Here is a 21,521-nt window from a genome sequence, read left to right as displayed (position 1 = left end):
TTTTATTATACACATCATGTTTATAAATATTTTTGGATTGCAAATTGCTGAAAAATGCAGTCTTGTGTGTGCAGTCTTTTGACCTTTGCATGGCCCTGTAATGGGCCTGGAACATTTCCTTGCAAAAGAGATGGTGAGCCCTCACAGCATTTGCTAGACATAGGGCCTTGCTTGAGAGTCTCTTTCCCTATTCCAGGCTTGATGTGCTTCTTTGTCTTGCTTAAGCTTGTGCTTCAGATAGCTCTCAGGCACAGTCCCAGCCTTCGGTATGTGAACCCCACCAGGGAAGGATGGGATCCTTTGCTTGCAGCAGGAGGGGGGCTGCTTGCAGACCATCACACTGTGTTGGCAGTGGGGCAAGACCTGCTGGCCACTGGGGACCCAGGCTCATTGTACAAGCTGATCTCACTCTGTCTCTTCCCAGTGTGAGTAAAGCACTGTTCCATCACCAGTTCCTGGTGACTTTTACCTTTCTTGGTGACCCCAAACCATGAAGTGAGTTGACATCCTGGGATTGCTGCTCCTGCTGGAGTGGGACTCCTCCTCTAAAAGTGACAAAAGGTGTCACTTGCTGAACACAAATACTACAAATATGTGTAGTATTAAACAGGAATACTTTGAAAAAGGCAAGATGTTTCTCCTTTCAAAAGTTTAAGAACATTATAACATCTACTTTAGAATATCTTCTGGGTTTACTATTATTTGAACCAAGGTTAAAAACATGATATATGAAAGTAGTTCATTTTAACAAAAATAATTTTTGGTTTATATTTATATTTTCCAATTAATCTATGTAAAATTTAATCTGTATTTCACACATTATAAAAAGAGAATATTCTGAGCTAGTTTATTACTTAGATCTATATTAGATATAGAAAATAATTTGTCTAAATTTCCCTCTAGGAATATTACTTAAAAATAGTAAAAATTAATAAAAATTCTCAATTTACTATTTTTCTTTAACATGAATACATTCGTTTAATGCCTATTAAGAACCTTGGAAAGTAAAGATGGCAAATTCAAGTTGAATTCCTTAAAGGAAAAAAAGGAAAGATAGTTAAATATAAATTAGGAGGTATATGAAGCAAATTTCCATAATTTTACAGTTCTGCAACTATTGTTTAAAAATAAGGTAGAGATTTTTATGGAATAGCCATGATCTTTTTCCTGGCTCTGGGTTGTGGAAATTTGATAAGAAATAATAGTAATGAGAAAAATACAGATAATGAAAACTTGCTCAACTGGTTCAATTATAACATCTATATTTTCAATGATTTATCACTTGTATGTGGACTCTAAAAAAGCTGAACTCATAGAAACAGAGAGTAGAATGGTGGTTACCAGGTGCTGGGGGGGGGGGAGGGATAGGGAGAGGCTGCTAAAATGGCACAAACTTCCAGTTAGATGATGAACGAGTTCTGGGGAGATAACGTACAGCATTGTGATTGTAGTCAACAATGCTGTATTATATACTTTAAAGTTGCAAGAGACTAGATCTTAAATTTTATCACCACAAAAATATAATCATGTGACGTGAAACAGGGTATGAGCTAACCCCACGGTGATAATCACATTACAGTGTATAAATGCCTTCAATCAACACGTTGTACACCTTAAATTTACAAAATGTCATACGTCAATTATATCTCACTAAAAAAAGAAAGAAAAGAATGTATTTCAAGTTGCCTTGATGTTACATATAACCTATTGTTTCAGAAATAAAGTATATTTTAACAATAAAAGCCCCAAAAGCTCTGAACTTTGATACTGCAGTTCTCCATATGCTCTATGGTTATTTTATCTTTATTGATCCTTGAAAAATTTTCACTGCAAAGTTGTGTATTATTAATAGTTACTAATTATAATAATTAATTGCAGCAATTAATAGTAAATGTCTTCCACTCAAAATAAATCACATTTCATAGTATATTAAGAATAAAAACTGGAGTGACATCAGCAACATGGCAGAGTTAAACGTTCCCTTTGTCTCTCCCCATTTTTAACTATCACTAAATGGACATTCACTGACCAATGGTGGAATCCTATGAAGCACAAGAGGATGCCTGAGAGACACACCCAGCTCTACACCTGAGGTTGGATGGACTGGCCACCCAGTAAGTGGCAGAGATAGGTGAGCACTCCCTGCTCTCCCCTGGTAGCCCTGTGCTTGCAGACAAATACTTTCCACCTGGTACAAGTGAGCAGAAAGTGGAAACATGCACTGGGGTGACAGTAGGAGGAGTCAGTGGCAGGCTTTAGCCCACTCATGATCACTTTCCTAGTGGGGAGGGGGAGCCTGCCATGCACCTGTGGCACCAAGGAGTTTCCCTAGCTCAGTCCCAGCAAAGAAGCCCCACACACCAAGCACATTGGCCCATGAGCAGAGGCCCAGATCTGCATGCTGGGGCAAGCACACTCTAGGCCTGTGCAGGCACCCATAGTACTGCTGAACCCCAAAAGAGGAAACATGTCCTGGGGTGGCTGTGGGAAAAGGCAGTGGCAGCCATTATCCCACTCACGATCACTTTCCCAGCAGGGAGAGGGAGCCCACTAAGCACCTATGGCACTAAGGAGTGGCCCAAGCTTGGTCCCAGTGAAGAAGCCCAGTCCATCAAGCACAGCTCCCCAGACCACAAGCAGAGGGTGCAGCAGGTCAAAATGCTGGGGAAAGCACACTCCGGACCTGCACAGGCACCCACAGTCCTGCTAAGCACCAAAGGAGGGAGCATGTCCTGGGGTGGCTGTGGGAAGAGGCAGTAGCAACCGTTGGCCTGCACGTGATCACTTTCCCCATGAGGAGAGGGAAACCACCGTGCCACTGAAGTGCCAAAAAGTGGCCATAGATCAGTCCAGTAGGAGGCCCACCTGCCAAGCACAGTCCACACAACAGCCTGAACCCACTCCAGGCCAGGGCAAGTGCCAACACTACCCCCACAGCTTCCAGCAGAAGGGGTGGTGGCCAGAAATTCTTCTTCTGCTTCCCCCTAGCAGTAACAGGTGGAATCTGCAACCTAATAATACCACAATTGCCCTGACAAAAAATTAGTTGGTCAAACACCATGAGAAAATTCAGCAATAATTTAGACCAGAAGGAAAATTACAATTCTTCAGAAATCAACCCTGAAGGCACAGAGATTTACAATCTAAATGACAGAGAATTAAAAATCTATCTCATAAGAAACTCAATGATTTACAAGAGAACTCCAAAAGACAATATAATGAGATCAGAAATAAAATGAATATCTTCAGTAAAGAGCTTGAAACTATAAAAAAGAATCAAGCAGAAATCCTGGATATGAAAAACATAATTAGTGAAATAAAAAATAATCCAGAACCCTTAAGAAATAGAGCAGATGTTATAGAGGAAAGAGTTAGTGATTTAGAGGATAAAAATATAGACATTCTACAGGTGGAGGAGGAGACAGAACCAAGATATTTTAAAAATGAACAAATTCTTCAAGAAATATCCCACTCAACTAGGAAAAGCAACAAAAGGATTATAGGTATTCCAGAGGGAAGAGAGTGAAAAAGGAACAGAGAGCTTGTTTGAACAAATAATACCTGAGAACTTTCCCAATTTAAAGGAGTTTCCAGATTTAAAAGTATATGAAGCTAATAGAGTATGTAATCACACCAATGCTGAAAGACTTTATCCAAGGCATAAATAGTAAAAATGGCAAAAGCCAATGACAAGGAAGAAATATTAAGAGCAGCAAGGCAGAAGTAAATAACTTTATATAAAAATAACCAATGAAACTTTCATTCAGATATGATAGAGAAATAAAACCTCTTGCAGATAAACAAAAGCTGAGGAAGTTCATTGCCACTAGACTTCCCCTACAAGAAATACTTAAAGATGCCCTCACACTGAAACAAAAAGACAAAGGTCTACAAAGCTCTGAGCAAGGAGATAAATAGACAGAAAACTGCAGCTCTCTGTCAGAACAGAGAGGCAAAGACTGAATTATAAATTAAATGAGAAAGGGAAAGAAAACATCAAGAGTAATGGTAAACGCTTCAACATAGTCACAAACTCACATCATAAAAAACAGAGAAATTTGTAACAATAACTCAGAAGTGGAGAGGAAAGGGAAGGAACCTGCTTAGGTTAATGGAGATAACAGGCTATGAGAAAAGGGACTATCTCATCAATGCTATCTTTTATACAATCCTCACAGTAACCACTAAACAAAAATCAGAGAAGAAGCCACAGTTCATAAAAAGAGAGAAAATGGAGAAAAACGTCTTCAGAAAACTACTGAAATGAAATGGTAGTCAGGAATACAAAGAAAGAGAAACAACAAATACAGAGAACAACCAGAAAACAAGAGATACAATGGTAGTATTCAGTGCTCATATATCAATAATGACTCTAAATGAAAATGGATTGATTCTCCAATCAAAAGATGTAGAGTAGCTGGAGGGATTAAAAAATAAGACCAAACAATGTGCTGCCTCCAATAAACATATCTCAGCTCTGAAGACAAACATAGGCTTAGAGTGGAGGGATGGAAGATAATACTCTCAGCTAATGGCAAACAAAAGGAAGTAGGAGTTACCATATTTACATCAGACAACGCATTCTTCAAGTTGAAAAAGGCAATCAGAGACTGAGAGGGGCAATATGTAATGATGAAAGGGACATTCCACCAAGAGCTCATAGCACTTATTAATATATATGCACCTAATACAGGAACCCCAAAGTATATAAAGCAATTATTAACAGACCCAAAGGGAGAAATTAACAGCAACACAATAGTAGTAGGGGCCCTCAACACCCCACTTACATCAATGGACAGATCATTCAAACAAAATGTCAACAAGGAAATAGTAGATTAAAATGAAACACTTGATCAAATGCACTTAATAGATATATGGGGAGCATTCCATCCAAAAACAGCAGAATATAAATTCTTCTCAAGTGTACATGGATCATTCTTAAAGAGAGACCATATGTTGGGAAACAAGGCAAGCCTCAATAAACTTAAGAAGATTGAAATCACCCCCAATCATCTTTTCTGACCACAATGCTATGAAGCTAGAAATCAATCATGAGAAAAAAACTAGGAACGTCAGAAATATGTGGAGACTAAATAGCATGCTATAGAACAACCATTGGATCAATGAGGAAATCAAAGGCAAAATTAGAAAATACCTGGAGACAAACGAAAATGAAAATACAACATACCAACTCCTATGGGATGCATCAAAAGAGGTCATAAGAGGGGAATTCATAGCAATACAGGCCCATGTCAACAAGCAAAAAAAATTTCAAATAAATAACCTTAAAATGCACCAAAGAGAACTAGAAAAAGAAGAACAAACAAGCCCAAAGTCAGCAGAAGGAGGGAAATAATAAAGATCAGAGCAGAAATAAATGGAATCGAGACTAAAAATGAAAAACAGTAAAAAGGATCAATGAAACTAAGAGCTGGTTCTTTGAGAAGATAAACAAAATTGACAAATGCTTAGCCAGACTCACCAAGAAAAAAAGAGGGAAGGCTCAAATAAATAAAATTAGAAATGAAAGAGAAGAAATTACAACAGATATTGCAGAAATAAAAAGGGTCATTAGAGAATACTATGAAAAACTATATGCCCACAAATTGGATAACCTAGAAGAAATGGATAAATTCTTAGACTCATACAACCTCCCAAAACTGAATCAAGAAGAATTAGAGAATTTGAATAGACCAAACACAAGTAATCAAAAACCTCCCAAAAAATGAAAGTCCAGTACCAGATGACTTCTCTGGAGAATTCTAACAAACATTCAATGAAGGCTTAATAACTATCCTTCTCAAACTATGTAAGAGAATCAAAGAAGATGGAACGCTTCCTAACACTTTCTATGAGGCCAAAATTACCCTGATAACAAAACCAGGTAAGGACAGCACAAAGATTGACAAACCAAATACAGTAATACAATAAAAAGACCTTTTACCATCATCAAGTGGTATTTATTCCAGGGATGCAGGGATGAGATTCCTGGATGGGTCTCAACATCTGCAAGTCAATCAATGTGATACACCACATTAACAAAATGAATAAAAAATCACATGATCATCTCAATAGATACAGAGAAAACATTTGGCAAGATACAGCATCCATTTATGATAAAAACTCTAAAGAAAATGGATATAGAATAAAAATACCTCAACATAATAAAGGCCATATATGACAAACCCACAGCTAATATCATTCTCAGTGGAGAAAAACTGAAAGCTAGCCCTCTAAGAACAGGAACCAGACAAGGATGCCCACTGTCACCACTCTTATTTAACATAGTATTTGAAGTCCTTAGCCAGAGCAATCAGGCAAGAAAAAGAAAGAAAAGGGATCCAAATTGGAAAGGACAAAGTGAAACTCTCACTATTTGCAGACGGCATGATTTTATATATAGGAAACCATGAAGAATCTACTAAAATAGTTTCAGAAATAATAAATGAATACAGTCAAGTCGCAGTATACAAAATCAACATACAAAAATCAGTTGTGTTTCTATACGCTATCAATGAAGAAGAAGAAAGAGAAATTAAGAATACAATCCCATTTACAATTACGACAAAAAGAATAAAATACCTAGGAATAAACTTAAACAAAGAGGTGAAAGATCTGTACACCAAAAACTATAGAGCATTGTTGAAGGAAATTGAAGAAGACACAAAGAAATGGAAAGATATTCCGTGCTCTTGGATTCGAAGAATTAATATAGTTAAAATGTCCATACTTCCTAAAGCAATCTATAGATTGAAAGCAATCCTGATCAAAGTTCCAAAAACATTTTTCACAGAAATAGAACAAAGAATCGTAAAATTTATATGGAACAACAAAACACTATGAATTGCCAAAGGAATCCTGAGGGAAAAGAAGAAAGCTGGATGTATCACACTCCCTGATTTCACAATATACTACAAAGCTATAGTAACCAAAACAGCATGGTACCGGCACAAAAACAGACACACAGATCAATGGAAGAGAATCAAGGGCTCAGAAATAAACCCACAAATATATGGAGAGCTAATTTCTGACAAGGGAAATCATAGGCAGCATGCTTTTTGACATCGGTCTTAGCATCATATTTTCAAGTACCACATCAGACTGGGCAAGGGAAGCAAAAGAAAAAGTAAACAAATGGGACTACATCAAACTAAAATGCTTCTGCACAGCAAAGGAAACCATCAACAAAACAAAAGGACAACCTAACAATTGGGAGAAGATATTTGCAAACCACATGTTGGATAAGGGGTTAACATCCAATATATACAAAGAACTCATACATCTCAACAACAACAAAAATAACCACCCAATTAAAACATGGGCAAAAGATCTGAACAGAGATTTCCCTAAGGAAGATATACAGATGGCCAACAGGCACATGAAAACATGTTCAACATCATTAACTATCAGGGAAATGCAAATCAATACTACAATTAGATATCATCTGATTATAGTATAGTACAGTATACTAATTATAGTATAGTATAGCAGAATGGCTATAATTAACAAGACAGGAAATAACAAGTGTTGGAGAGGATATGGAGAGAAGGGAATCCTTGTACACTGCTCGTGGGAGTGCAAACTGGTGCAGTCACTGTGGGAAAATGGTATGGAATTTCCTCAGAAAATTAAGAATAGATCTACCATATGATCCAGCTGTTCCTCTGCTGGGTATTTATCCAAAGAACTTGAAGACACTAACGCATAAAGATATATGCACCCTTACATTCATCACAGCATTATTCATAATGGCCAAGACTTGGAAGCAACCTAGGTGCCCATCAAGGGACGAATGGATAAAGAAGATGTGGTGTACATACACAATGGAACACTACTCAGCCATAAGAAATGATGAAATCTGGCCATTTGTGACAACATGGATGGACCTTGACGGTATTATACTGAGTGAAATAAGTCAGAGAGAGAAAGTCAAATACCACGTGATCTCACTCATAGTAGAAGATAAAAACAACGACAAACAAATACATAGAGACAGAGATTGGATTGGTGGTTACCAGAGGGGAAGGGGAGGGGGGAGGATGAAAAGGATGATTAGGCACATGGGTGTGGTGATGACTTGTAATTAGTCTTTGGGTAGTGAACGTGATATAACCTACACAGAATCCGAAATACGTGACGATATACATCTGAAAGTTATATAATGTTATAACCCAATGTTACTGCAGTAAAAACAAACATAAAAATTAAAATGTAGATGAACAATATTTGAAAATGTAAATGGTCGGATGGATTTGCTGTTGCTTACTTTTATCAATATGTAGGTTTCTTTTTTCCTTTTAGGTTAGTCACTTGCTAGGCCTTTCTGTGTGTTTTGCTTCACAGAACTGATAAACTTACAAAGTAGAGTAAAAAGGTGGAGTCTTATCTTCTGTACTTGAGTGGTCCAGGATCTCAGAGCAAATAAAAAGGTTAAGGTGCAGAGAACTATCCAGTAGGAGTCAAAGAAAAACTCTACACCCTCCTCTCTGGATGTAGATGAGTTTATATAATTTGGAAGGTACAAATTCTAATCAAGTGGACGCAGGGTTACTATCCTCCTTATATTCCTGTATTTATTTTTTAAAATGGTATTGAACTTTTATTGTGTGCCGTGGACACTGGTGAATAACAGTAGGCTTGATACTGCTCTTGTGATGCAAACACCAGCAGAAGAGACACAAATATGTAATAATAATGGAAATAAAGGTAAACTGCAGCATTATGTAGGAGAGACTAAATAAAACACAAATAGTAATGTGGTGCTTTTTAATCTGAAAAGTAATTATACAGAAATCAACAACATGAAAAGAACAGCATAAAATATAATTTTGAAAGTCAATTCTAATAATCATTATATATATATTTTACACACACACTATATACACCTATATATGATATCTTTTATATTATATATAATGTAATTTATCAGACAGGATGATGCCACAAGGAAATTAATATGGATGGAAAATAAAGGAGTCAAACTACTGAGTCTTGTCACATTACAAAATTAACGGCCAGAGAGGCAAGGAGGGCATATGAAGTAGATCATAGATCAGCAGTAGTTAGTAGCTGTTGGTGACTTAGCAGGAAAACCTGTCTTCTCTTGTAAGATAGATTTTTCCCCCTAGTTCACCATTTCATTGAGGGTTTAGATCTCCATGGTCTCAAGTTTATTTTGGGGCTTGGTTCACTAATCTAAATATCTCATCTTGTTTGGTCTGCAGGCTCCCTTGCCTCTGAAGTGGCTATAGAAACCAAAGCCTTTGGTCACAGTTGATCGGTGGATATTCCCACCGGAACCACTAGCTTATTGAAGCAATATTTGTTTACTTCTCTGGATTTTTTTTGCAGTTTCTCTTTTTTTGGAGTGGAGGTGCAGAGAGGGGATTCTTTAATATTTTGTCTATATCACCCATTCATTAAAAAGTGATTTTTATCTGTTGTCTGAATTTTCAATTGTTTTGAGGAGTATGGATCTTTCATATACTTACTCTGCCACATTACTAGAAACATAAGCTCAATGTAGATATTTTAAATTGATTTTTCTTTATCTTAATATTGCAGCATCTTTCTGTTAAAAACAAAATCTTAAATACTGTAAGTCACATTAGCCTTCAAAAAATTCACTGCATAAATATGTATACACACAAATACATGCACCCACATACATGGGCTTCTGAAATTAAACTGATGCTTATATTATCTTTCATATGAGACTAGGGGCTATTCAGTTCATACTTATCGAGAATGGATACGTCAGTCTTTTACATCTCTCAGTATGGTATTAATACTCTTCAATGCACTGGCATGAGCCATATATTTCTTCAGCTCATTAAACTGAAGCATGACAATCACATTGTTGATAATGCTGAAATTGAGAATAAAGAAAAAAGAGAATAATGTCTGCATTTAATGCATATTTATGTACCTATGACTTCATTTATCCAGGGAGATTCTTTGAATATTTATTCTGTGTTGGAGTCTGTGTTAGGATGTTGTGCTTGGGATACTCCAGTGATAAAAATAAGTAACCTCTTTGTCCTAATGGATCTTACAGTAAATATAGCTGAAGTTGATGAAAAATTGCAAAAAAAAGGATAAATAGCAGGATGAATCAAATCTCCTCTTGGCATTCTAATAAGTGACTGCATCATCCTGTGTAAGTGAATTAGTTGGTGGAAAATATTTGGGAGACGGTTGAAGAGGAGGCTATGAGTGATTTATGGAAATAGCCATATACAAAGAGGTAAATTTTATTTTTAAGAGCATTATGATTGGCAACTTTTAGAGGAATCAGAAAAAGATATGATCTCAAAGTTCTGTTTGCTTGTTTTTCTTAGCAAATCACAACTGGATGGTCTGCTGGTTAACAGCATACTGCATAAAAAATGTTTACTACGTTTTAAAGATTCCCAAATACCTTCTCCTAATTCTTGAAATTGCAGTTTTGTCTTTTTTGACAAATTTAACCCCATTTCCTGGATATGCCAGCAGCTCCTCCTTGGTGGCCTTTGAATCAGCTTTTTCAACTCAGTTTAAGCATTGTACTCAATAATTTTACCATCTGCTCACTTAGAAATATAGTATTTTATTTTTAAGAGGTTATCCTTTGAAATAATTTCCTTTCTTTCCACAGAGCTCTTCAAAATTATTTAATGTTTTAGACCTCCCTTGATCTAATGGTTCTTTATTATGAATTTCCATTCAATATCTTCCCACATCACACTCAGTATATTCAAAGACTAAATGTGATCCTGTTGAATGTATGTATTGTATCTTGGTCAAGAGGCTGAAAGTATATGACATTATAAGGGGAAAATAAACATCGCAACATTAAGATGCACAAGTGACTTACACCTGACCCTGTACCATATCTGTTCTTTGCTGCGATCCCAAAGCAATTAAAGGAAAACAGAAACTTTGCACTTTGTACTTTCAGCTAATCATTTATTTTATTATATCCAGCATATAACAGGTCCCTATTCTTCATCCCTTAATGACCTATAGTTTGTAGAATAATACAGTAAACTTCTTTCTATTTAAATTTTTGGCCCATTGCCCATAAACTGATCAGTACCCTTGACTTGTTTTTCCTTAGATGTGCATGTTTCAGAAGGTTTTGTCATCCAGTATATGTAGGGTATTATGTCTTATTATACTTCTCTCTAGAGATTCTTTGCTAGATTAGAATATTTCTCTCTAATATGTGGTCAGAGAATGATTCTTCTTCTCTTAACTTATCCTTATGCACATAAAGTTGTTTTTTCTTGTAATTCCTGAGCAAGGGTATATTCATATCAGTGCTTTCAAGCTTATGTGCCCTAAATATCAGCTCCTTCATGTAATCAATACCTGGAAGTTTGATTTTACCCAGAATTATTATGTCTCATGAGAGTCTCAACTTTCCTGTGAACATCTCCTGAAATCAAATGAATGAGTCAGCCATCTTACATCCGTTTTTATCTATGCATTGAGGAAGAGTGTTATGTTTATTGGGGCACTGTCTAAAATTATACATATGCATATAAACATACGCATAAACTGCCCCACAGTTCAACTCTTGCGCTTCAATTTATTCGACTTCGCATAAAAGATTCCAATTCTAACCCTTCATCACTAGTGTAAACAGCCCTTCACTTGGATTTCTTTTTCATTCCATTTGCACTAAGAAATGCCATGTAAGCCTAATCACAATACGTTTAGCAAAGGCAGAAACGAAGGAGAAAATCATGCTTACATGCTTTGTGAGGTGGCTGGTCAGCAACTGAGTTGTCTACCTCCGTAGCCCAGTTGTTCATTCCCATCCAGAAGCCTCCTAAGAAACTAAAAATAGCCACATATCAATGACCTGCAGAGTCACTTGTAAATATCTGAACCTGAAAATGATGGGTCTGTATTTCCTGCGTTTCTATGATTCTTGATGCCATTGTTTAGAATCATGACCGCCATAATATTTCACTTTTTATTCAGCCTTTCTATATTATTTTTATCACAGAAGGATTTTTTCCACTCTAGGCCAATCTTTTACTTAGTTTCACAAGGAAAATCACATGTCTTCAAGTGTCTGCTGGATACTGAAAAATTAATGTGGACTTCAAGTCTTCTTTATGATTAGACTGGAGTACAACTTATAAATAACAATAATCTTAGACAAAAACATTTAGAGAAATTTCCCCTTCCAGAAGTGTTTCAATAATGTAGAAGCTCTTCTTTTCTTAAATACAAATACTGCTGTCTACAGATAAAAAAAGTGGAGGATTTGAGCTATTTTTTCCCTCAAACATCTGAAGCTCTGGTGGCTGCTTTAAGTTTCCAGCTTAATATTCTCTATTAAGAGAATATTAACTTTATATTAACTTTATATCTGCTGTAAAAATCAGTTCCATTTATTGTCAGAATAATAGACTCAACAACGTTTCAAAATTCCATGACAAGATTTTGTTTTCTATTTTGAGGACTAATAGTACTTATTTGGATCATCAGCATTTCTCTCAAAAGTAGAAATACATGCATCATTCACGGCAGTATCCACTACCAGATATCAGTTGTTTTCCTGTTGCTTTCCATTAAAAGATACTTTATGAGGAAATAAGTACCTGGAGCAATTCCCCAAGATAACACTGTGATTAAAGCATTCGATCTTTTTTCCTGTCTTCCCTTCATGGATAGGCTCATCCTTCTGCTTTTCTTCAGGATAAACAGAGAGAACAATTTCTAAGTGTATAATTTGTAAGGAGGGTGATGACCAATGCCTATGCTGTGTGGAGCCCGAAATGTTCCTAGAATTCATGACAAAATCTTAATAACTTAGGACCACACACACACACACACACACACACACACACACACGCACACACAGGTCTATAATCAATGTACTCAGCAGACTCTTCACAATTTGCTATCTTATCTGCCTCTAGTTAGTGATTTTCTACTTTTAAAAGAAAAATTTTGTAATAGCCAAACTCTTTACTCAAGAACAAAATGTTAAGTGTAGATTCAATAAATGTCACGTGGCCCTGCACTAGCTCTGGTTCTCTGGTTAGAGGTGGGAATGTGGGCCAGTGATATGCCACAGCCTTCCTCCCCTTTCTCTGAAGATCAAATGAAAGCCCTAGTGAAAATAGATAAACAGCACAGCTTGAGCGATCTTGCTCTAGGTGTTTCCATGGCATAGAGGGAATATTTGAAAACTCTTCTTGATGTTAGCTTATGTGGGAAGGGTAAGGACATTTTTATCGTTCTTGCTGTGGATTCTCCATGAAACACTCATTTCATCAAACTGGACAAGGAGGTATTGCAAACTCAAACAGTAACTAAAATGTTGAGTTTTCACACATTTTCACTGTGGTAACTGCACCATGAAAAGAATCAAGCAAATTTTTTAGTGTTAAATATTTTAAAAGAGGTTTTCAATGAAAATTTTCTTTTAATATTTGAGGGTGTGATCCTTATTCAAATACAATAATCAAAGCTTTATGTCAAACAAAATACACTTAAGTAGAATAAATTTATTTTTAAAATGAATGCTTGAAAAATGTGACATATATGTAAGTGTAAGCCAATTTGATTTCTTCAGGTTGAATTAGAGAGCTGTACGCCAAGTCAAGTGCTCAGGATGCAGTGAGGAGGTCCAGACAGAAGAATTAGGCTCAGAGTGCTGGGTGATATATGCTTTTAGTCCAAAAAGGGACAGAAGTATTGAAAAAGAGCACATGTTCAGAGCTTTGCAGTCTAATTTAGTGTTCCTGAAAATTTGAATTAAAGTATATCTTAAACTGAGGCATTTTCCTGAAGCCCATAGAACGAAGGAAGAAAAAAAGGAAGGAAGGAGGTGGGGGGAGGCAAAAACGTGGGTACGAGAATGCTTCACAATAATCTAAAAGTTATTCATAATGTGCTCTGCAGTGGGGGTTGGCAATAGCATCCAGTAAAAGGAGCAGGAGGGGTGGAGGAAGAGGGCAAGAGGCGAGAAATTCAGGGAAGGAGAGAGGGGTCATAGATGCTTTATTTTCTGATTACTAGGGTGGGCATGTGACTGCGGAAAATGACAGAAGAACCAGCGAAAATCTTTCTCTGTTTCGTTTTGTTTTAACTAACGTGCTTCTGATGCTTTATATTTCCTTCACCCAGAGCCGGGTTTTCTATCCTGCAGCACTTTAGAACCACATGGGGATCTTTTAAAAATACCTAGACTGAACCCCGTATCAGATCAATTAATAGCATCTCAAGCAAGGGGAGACCCGGCACTAGCTTTTTGTTTTTATTATTTTAATGTTCCATAAGTTATTGTAATGTGAAGACAATTTCAAAACTTATCACCTAGACTGAGGCAAGGATTGGACTGAAATTGTGAAGTGAAGCTAAGCCTGTTGAGGGGATTTTAGCACCTTTGAAGCTCTTGCCTTCCGACAATGGCAGCTCTTCCCAGCACAGGGGTCACTGTTTACCTCCCTACCACAAATCCTATCTTAACTTCTAGAGATAGCAATAGTTCAGCCAATGCTTGTTTTTTCAATTCCTTGACACTCTCCTCTAATTCCAATCTCAGGCTCTCCTCCCATAGGCTGACCCTAGAATAGTTCTCAACAATGATTTTTCACTATATCACCTGGGCTGCTTTTTAAAAATCACAGAAGTAAATCAGAACCTCAAAGTTCACCTCTGCAATTCTACCTGTATCTGTATCCATGAATCTGCCTTCTCACCTGCCGCAATGTCTTCACTCTTCAATCCATCATCAAACCCTCCATTTGAGCTCAAGCTCTATTGTCCTAATTCAAAAACATTGATTCTTGTAATTTCCCCCTATATATCACGCATCATCAGTCTTCTTTTTTTACTGTATCCTCCCCACGAGTATATTACGTGTGCTTGTGCATTAGGCACAGATCAGGCAGAGAGTGTTACATAACTGGATGGGATCCTACCCGCAGTAGAAGTGTCAGTGAGAGAAACTGTGTGGATCACCAGGTCAGTATTTTACTCACTGCAGAACACCCTGTGACTCCTCAGATCTTCATTATTTTGCTCATTTGCTGACAGTTTATAAAGGTTGGAACAAACTTGAATAAAAATATAAAACAGAAGTTTTAAAGTTCAATTTGGCCTTGCCTGAATATGTTAATCACATCAGTTCCTCTCCTACTAACATTAAAAATATAATGATAGTCAAGAAGATTTTAGTTTCCCTTGATTTATAGGTATAAAAGGCACACTGTAAGTACAGTCCTTTCAATAAGTGCTATATTTAAAATGATATTTGCATTTAACTCTCTTAGGTTACTTCTGATGGCCGTACAATGTATTTAGAGTTTGAGAAAATGAAGCCATTCATTTGTTACAGAAACAATATTTTTGCTATAACTATTATAAAGTTTACTAGTGTTTTTCTCCCCTGCCTGAGGAGTAGAAATATCTATGGAGCCTTTTATTTTACCCAAAATAAAAACTAAGTGATTTTATTTTATTTTAAAAACTAAGTGCTTTGAAAAATTAAAATTGTGGCCCAATTTCAGAGATCATAGTACTGCGTCTCTATTCCTCACAAATTTCTAAAATGACTTTGTTTAGATCCTGTTTTGAAAACTATATAGTTGATATTAAAAAATAAAATGCTTTTGATCAAATTAAGACGCCAATAACTTTGTGAAGCCCAACATTTTCTGGATTTTAATAGAAAAAAATGACAAGGAGAAACAAAAATAAAAATTTTATAGAAGAAAATAAAGTTCCAGTGCCACACAAAATCTAGATTAATTGTCATAAAACAGTTTTATCACAATGTCTTTTATTTCAAGTTTATCATAACCCTTTCTGAAAACTTTAATTTAGGATAATTTATTATTTAAATAGTCAGAGAACAATGTAAGAAAAGCTCTATTTTATGTTTAAAATGTTATATTTTACTTTTATTTGAATTTTTCTTCAAAGAATACCTGAAAATAAGAGGGAATTGAGGTGAGGACATTGTAAGATCTGCTTTATGACCACATAAACCTAGATTTGAATTTCTGCAAAAATTGTAAAATTGGACAAGTCATTTACTTTCTCAGTGCTGCATTTTTTAACTGTAAAATTGGGGTGCAGTGCTTCTCATCAGAATTTTCTGTAGGGTCAGCCCTGGTGGCCTACCGGTTAAGTTTGACGCACTGTGCTTTGGCAGCCCGGGTTCGGGTGCCAGGCACAGACCTATACCACTTGTCTGTTAGCGGCCATGCTATGATGGCAGCTCACATAAAAAGAAAAAAGGAAGATTGGCAACAGATGTTCGCTCAGGGTGCATCTTCCTCAGAAAACAAACAAAGAAAAGAATTTGCTGTAAATTAAATTTGAGAGTACAGTAAAAGTGCTTTGCTCAATCTATTGGTTATGAGTCTGTGCTCTTACCGTTAAGGCCAGGTTCCTTTCCCAGTCAGGGAACCACACCACCTGCCTCTTGGTTGTCGTACTGTGGTGACTGCATGCTGCTGTGATGCTGAAAGCTATGCCACCAGTGTTTCAAATATCAGCAGGGTCACCCATGGGGGACAGGCTTCAGCAGAGCTTCTAGAATGAGATAGACTAGGAAGAAAGACTGGCCACCCACTTCCAAAAGAACTGGTCATTAGAACCCTATGAATAACACCAGAGCCTTGTCTGATACAGTGAAGGAAGGTGAGAGGATGGCACAAAAAGATCAGGCAGGGTTCCAGTCTGCTGTACATAGGGTCGCTAGAGTCAGAATTGACTGAAGGCACCCACAACAAACTTAATTCAATAACTAGCACATTAGCACACTGACGATTAACAGTCATGGTCTGGCACTGCACCCCTCCGACAGCACAGAGAACAAGGACTGCACCATCCAACACTCTCAGGACCCTTTCAACTTCTATTGTGAAGTCCACGTGCCCTAAATGAGACAAAGAAGTGTGGGAAAGTCTTAAAGAGCGGTCTGATTTTTTTATAACATGCAAAATTAAAAGTTTCTTATCTTTCACGACATAAGTCTTCTAATTAGAATGTGGATTTCTTTTTTCTTTTTTAAAGATTCTATTTTTCCTCTTTCTCCCCAACGCCCCCCAGTACATAGTTGTATATATATTCTAGTTGTGGGTCCTTCTAGTTGTGGCATGTGGGATGCCGCCTCGGCATGGCCCTATGAGCGGTGCCATGTCCACGCCCAGGATTCAAACCGGCAAAATCCCAGGCTGCTGAAGAGCATGCGAACTTAACCACTTGGCCACGGGGCCGGCCCCTAGAATGTGGATTTCTTAAATCACTCATACCATTCACCCAGCATAAGGTCCAGAGCCCCAAATCACTTCAAAAAGATACCAGGACATGGGCACCTTTGGATCAGCTACAACACATAAAACGTGAGAACCTTCCCAGTCACAAATTATTTGCACTATTTTTCAAGGAAACTACATAAGGACGAAATGCTCTAGGTCCCAAGTCAGATTTCTCTAATAGGAAATTCACAGTCACACTTTAGAGTATTATTTGATACTCAACAATGAGCTGGGTCATAGAATAGAAAAGAACTAAATGGGCTTTTGCCAAAATAAGCTGCAACAAAACCAAGAACTCAGCTTACCAGGAGTATCTATAATGTTGATGTTGACATCCTTCCACACGGTATAGGTGGCCGCTGACTGAACAGTGATTCCTCTTTGTCTCTCTAGTTCCATGGAATCCATGACAGCACCAATGCCATCTTTACCTTTCACCTAAACACAAGCACAGTGATTCAGATTTCTCTGTCCCTATATTCCAAGAAGGAAAGAAGTCTTTACTGAGGTGGAACTAGAACACAGATGGTTAACTGGGCAATTTCCAAAGAAGCCTAATCACCAAACCAGATCATCTCTTGAAATAGAAAACTGGTAATAGGTTTTACCCTCTGTGAACTGTCTAACCCTCTTTTCACTGCTGCTCCCAGCAAGGGCTCCCACAGAGCAATCACCTGGTCTGAGAGCCATTGTTGCTCCCTCTGCCCCGCTCCTGCCCACCAGCCTCGTGTTAGTCCAGGAGCAGATGTTCAGAGAACGGGTTCTGCCCTGCTCTGCTGCATGTAGAGTCTGAGGCCCAGGTGGGAAGGATTCAGCTTTTAAAGCGTATGATTTAACAAGACGATCTTTTATCTGAAGAAATATTTTTAAATGGAAAGTTAAGTCACTCAATGATATAATAATTTCTTCAAGAGAGTTTCAAGATTTAAAAAAATTTTTTTCTGCTATATGTATTTAACTCAAGCTCATACTATATATTATTTAAAACCATTTTTTCCACTTAACATTATAAACATCTCTAAACAACATTAAAAATTATGTATATACTATTTTAATGGCTGTTGAAGGGTACATCATATTGACAACACTCTTAAAAGACAATCTACTCAGGATACCCACAGTGATGGTCTAGACGGATTCCTGAGAGCAACATTTCAGGCCAACTTGAGCAATCCTCTGTGTGATATGACTGACTAAAGATCCACGGTTACCATTCTTTTAACCTTTCAAGTTTTGTGAAGTTTATCAAACCATTAACTACAAAACAAGTAAAACCAAGCTCTAACTACTCTGGAGCCCACCACAACCACACACCTCATGCATCTTTGCAATCCTGCCGGTGTACTAAAGCACCCGTGCTGTCAATGTGGTTTTCCCAGAATCAGTGTGAGCTGAGATTCCAATATTTCGTATTTTCTCGTTGGGAATCACCCCTGACGAACACCATCGGCAGACCTTCCAATTAACCTGAAAAGTAAGAGCGATCAATTCAGTGCACCTTTTCTAAGAGAGAGCATGGGTTCAGCGGACATCGCTCCTCCAGAGAAACTCAACGGACACAAAACACCATACGACACAGCTTGGAAAGGCAAAAGAGGGCACGTCTCCACCGCAACTCCCGCTACCAAAGGGAAGGCTGCAGGGGAGAGCAGAGAAGACACAGCCTGAAAACAAATACATAATCAACCAATCAGAAAAAGATGCTCGCATTAATTATATAATTAATTAAAAGGGGACAACTACTTTTATCAAATGTTATAGGTTTGAAAGTATACACTGGGGATAATAAAATCAGAAAGATAGATCCTAACAACTACTTTACTAGGAACTAGAGTTTTCAGCTTAAGTTCTGCTGTTTCCCCTTCCCCCTTAGTCTCGTTCACAGCTAGCAAGGCCGTCCGAGGACTTCCGTGCTTCACGCGGTGGTACCGACAGCTCTAACGCAGCCCACAAAAGGTTTCCAATTCCTTCTACACAAAGTTAACGCCTTTTTTTTAAACTTTATTTTACTCGGGGCGGGGCGGGGGGGACAGGGCAGAATCCTGCATTTTATGGAATTAAGACACAATGTAAACCACTGCCCACAGGGCTGCACATCCAAGTGCACTGCGGTCACTTGTGGGCAGAGGGAAGCACAACTTGGAAGCGGCGGGTAAAACTAATGGGAACCCTGGCGCCGGGCGCCTCCAGAGTAAACCCAGGGAAGCCTGCGAGCCGCGCGCGCCAGGCCCGGGCACAGCGGGCCACCGCCACCCGACGCCAGCCCCCCGGGCGCGCCCCGCGGCCGGCACGGACAGGGAGAGGGGCCCGGGCCGCTCCGAGGGCCACGCGGCCAGGGGACAGTCCGGGCTCGGCCCCGCTCCCCGGGCACTCTACCTGCCTCCCCTGCCAGCCCAGCGCGGCGGGGACCCGCGGGAGCCCGCGCCCCAGGGCCGCGGCCGTCCCCAGCAGCCTCATGGCCGGCGCAGAACGGGCGCGCAGGGTCCGCGGCTCCGGGATGCTCAGCAACCGGCACCGCGGCGGGAGACCTTCAAAGTCACGCCGGCCAGCAGCGCCTGAAGAGCACTTCCGGGGCGAAGGACGCGAGCGCGGAGGGACGAAGGGAAAGAGGGAGGAGCTCCCGGATCTCAGGGCCGAGCAGCGCCCTCCGCTGCCCGGGCGCCCTCTGCCGACGAGGAAGAGGAGCTGCAGTCGCTTCACCGAGCTCATCCAGCCTTGCACGCTCCCAGAGCGCTGCAGCCTTTTGGGATGTGGTGCCAACTGTAGCAACCTGGAGAAACGTTTTTTAACAGAATTTAAGTGACAAAAAGAGCAGTTGTCATCTATGCTACCATCACAGATATGAAAAAATACTTATCTACAGGACACGACCTGAAAAGAATGTGGAAAAATGATGACTGAACTATCAATTACAAGTGCTTTTTCTCATCTCGAACGTTCCGTCGTTCTTCGGTGTTAGGCGTTTTAGGGCCAGTTCATATGGAAGACAGCCTCCTTGACGATTCCACTTGGAGGCATCGCGAACTTACTATGTCCGAAACGGAGCGTCTGATCTCCCTCCCAGCACCGTCTTCTGCAGTCGTCTTCATCTCATAAACCGCAGCCGGTGCCGCACTCAGTCGCTGTGAGCGCGCCGTCTCCTGGCAGCGCGTGCCTTAACCCCTCGCCGGGGGTCGGGGCCGCGCGCCAGCCCGCCTCTCCCGCCCCGGCCCCCTGCCCCCTGACCCCCGCCCCGCCCGGCCGCTCCTGCCCGCGCTTTCCCTCCGTGCAGGCGGCCGCTCAACGGGGTGCTCCAGGCCCGGCTCTTCCGCGCCCGCGAGCTCCTCCCCGTCGCTCTTCTCGTGTGGCTTCGCTCTGCAGAGCGCTTCTCAGACCAGACGTCTCACACACCTGAGCGCTGTCTCCTTTCCCAGTGAGGTCAATGCCGTGAGAACAGTGACTGGGCTGTGGATCGCTGTGTCGCCCTGCGTGGGCTAGGTGCTCAATGATATTTGTGGAATGAACGAGATCGAATAAATAGAAATCAGAGGAAATTACAAGGGACAAGTAAAACCAGAGACTCAGTAATGAATTTCGAATTTACTTTTTGTATATCATCCATATATTAATTTACAAAAAAAGATTAAGCTTCTTTGATGAGTAAATCCGTTAACACTGAATATACCATTAAATAAACTTTTTCATTTATAGACTTTCGAAGATTGTCTTAGAAGCCTTTATATGTATTTGTTTAAAATATATAAACACATAATTATGTAAATGGTAATAAAATTTTAAGATATAATTATTTAATAGTACATATAAAACAGTACATCTATTACACTGAAATTACCACTTTAACAGTTTCCTTGAGGAAAAATTCATACTCATTATCTTCTATGTGTGTATATTTTCATATTTTTCCGTAATTATTACACAAATTATATCTTATTTTTATTAATCACTTTTAACCAAAGGGATCAACTATTTTCTCCACAGAGGAAACTAAAAGACAAAAAACCAAGAAGTCTCTAGCTAAATTCTTATGTGTACACATTATATGGTACCTCTGTTAAGTTTTACAATGGCAAAATACACATATATGGTATCATCCAAAACATTTGCATATTCTTTTAATCCAGTCACTTTATAAATGTATAAGAATAAAGATACATTGAAACTATCCTTAGTGACCAAAGCTTTGTACCATTATTCACTTATAAATTATGCAAGTATCTAAGGGCTAATTGCACGTTTTCTAAGGTCTTG

At 38.9% G+C, this 21,521-nt stretch overlaps 1 protein-coding gene and 1 long non-coding RNA gene across 8 annotated transcripts in view; both read right to left on the bottom strand.

The window, feature by feature from the left end:
- Positions 1-19,871, bottom strand: part of LOC138922187 (uncharacterized) — a 77,718-nt gene extending 57,847 nt beyond the window's left edge. For 5 of the 7 annotated variants that reach the window (XM_070259030.1, XM_070259031.1, XM_070259025.1 and 2 more), the window contains exons 1-5: positions 19,650-19,871; positions 18,588-18,740; positions 17,579-17,711; positions 12,597-12,687; positions 11,738-11,823 (exon numbers count right to left, since the gene is read on the bottom strand). In XM_070259030.1, coding sequence (XP_070115131.1) covers positions 11,738-11,823; positions 12,597-12,687; positions 17,579-17,711; positions 18,588-18,596 — 319 coding nt within the window. In that variant the 5' untranslated portion in view covers positions 18,597-18,740; positions 19,650-19,871. Of the gene's footprint in view, positions 1-11,737; positions 11,824-12,596; positions 12,688-17,578; positions 17,712-17,947; positions 18,126-18,587; positions 18,741-19,649 lie in introns of all 7 variants that reach the window. The other 2 variants (XM_070259027.1, XM_070259026.1) reach the window with 2 other exon arrangements.
- LOC138922189 (uncharacterized) lies at positions 14,708-16,528 on the bottom strand. Its single transcript, XR_011435261.1, has 3 exons — positions 16,387-16,528; positions 14,988-15,062; positions 14,708-14,771 (listed from the first exon to the last, which is right to left on the bottom strand). It is a non-coding gene; the product is annotated as an uncharacterized lncRNA (long non-coding RNA).
- Positions 19,872-21,521: the final 1,650 nt, after the last annotated feature.

This window comes from Equus caballus, unplaced genomic scaffold, assembly GCF_041296265.1.
Source record: "Equus caballus isolate H_3958 breed thoroughbred unplaced genomic scaffold, TB-T2T haplotype2-0000564, whole genome shotgun sequence".
Classification (NCBI taxonomy): domain Eukaryota; kingdom Metazoa; phylum Chordata; class Mammalia; order Perissodactyla; family Equidae; genus Equus; species Equus caballus.
This window is presented reverse-complemented; position numbering and strand designations above follow the sequence as displayed.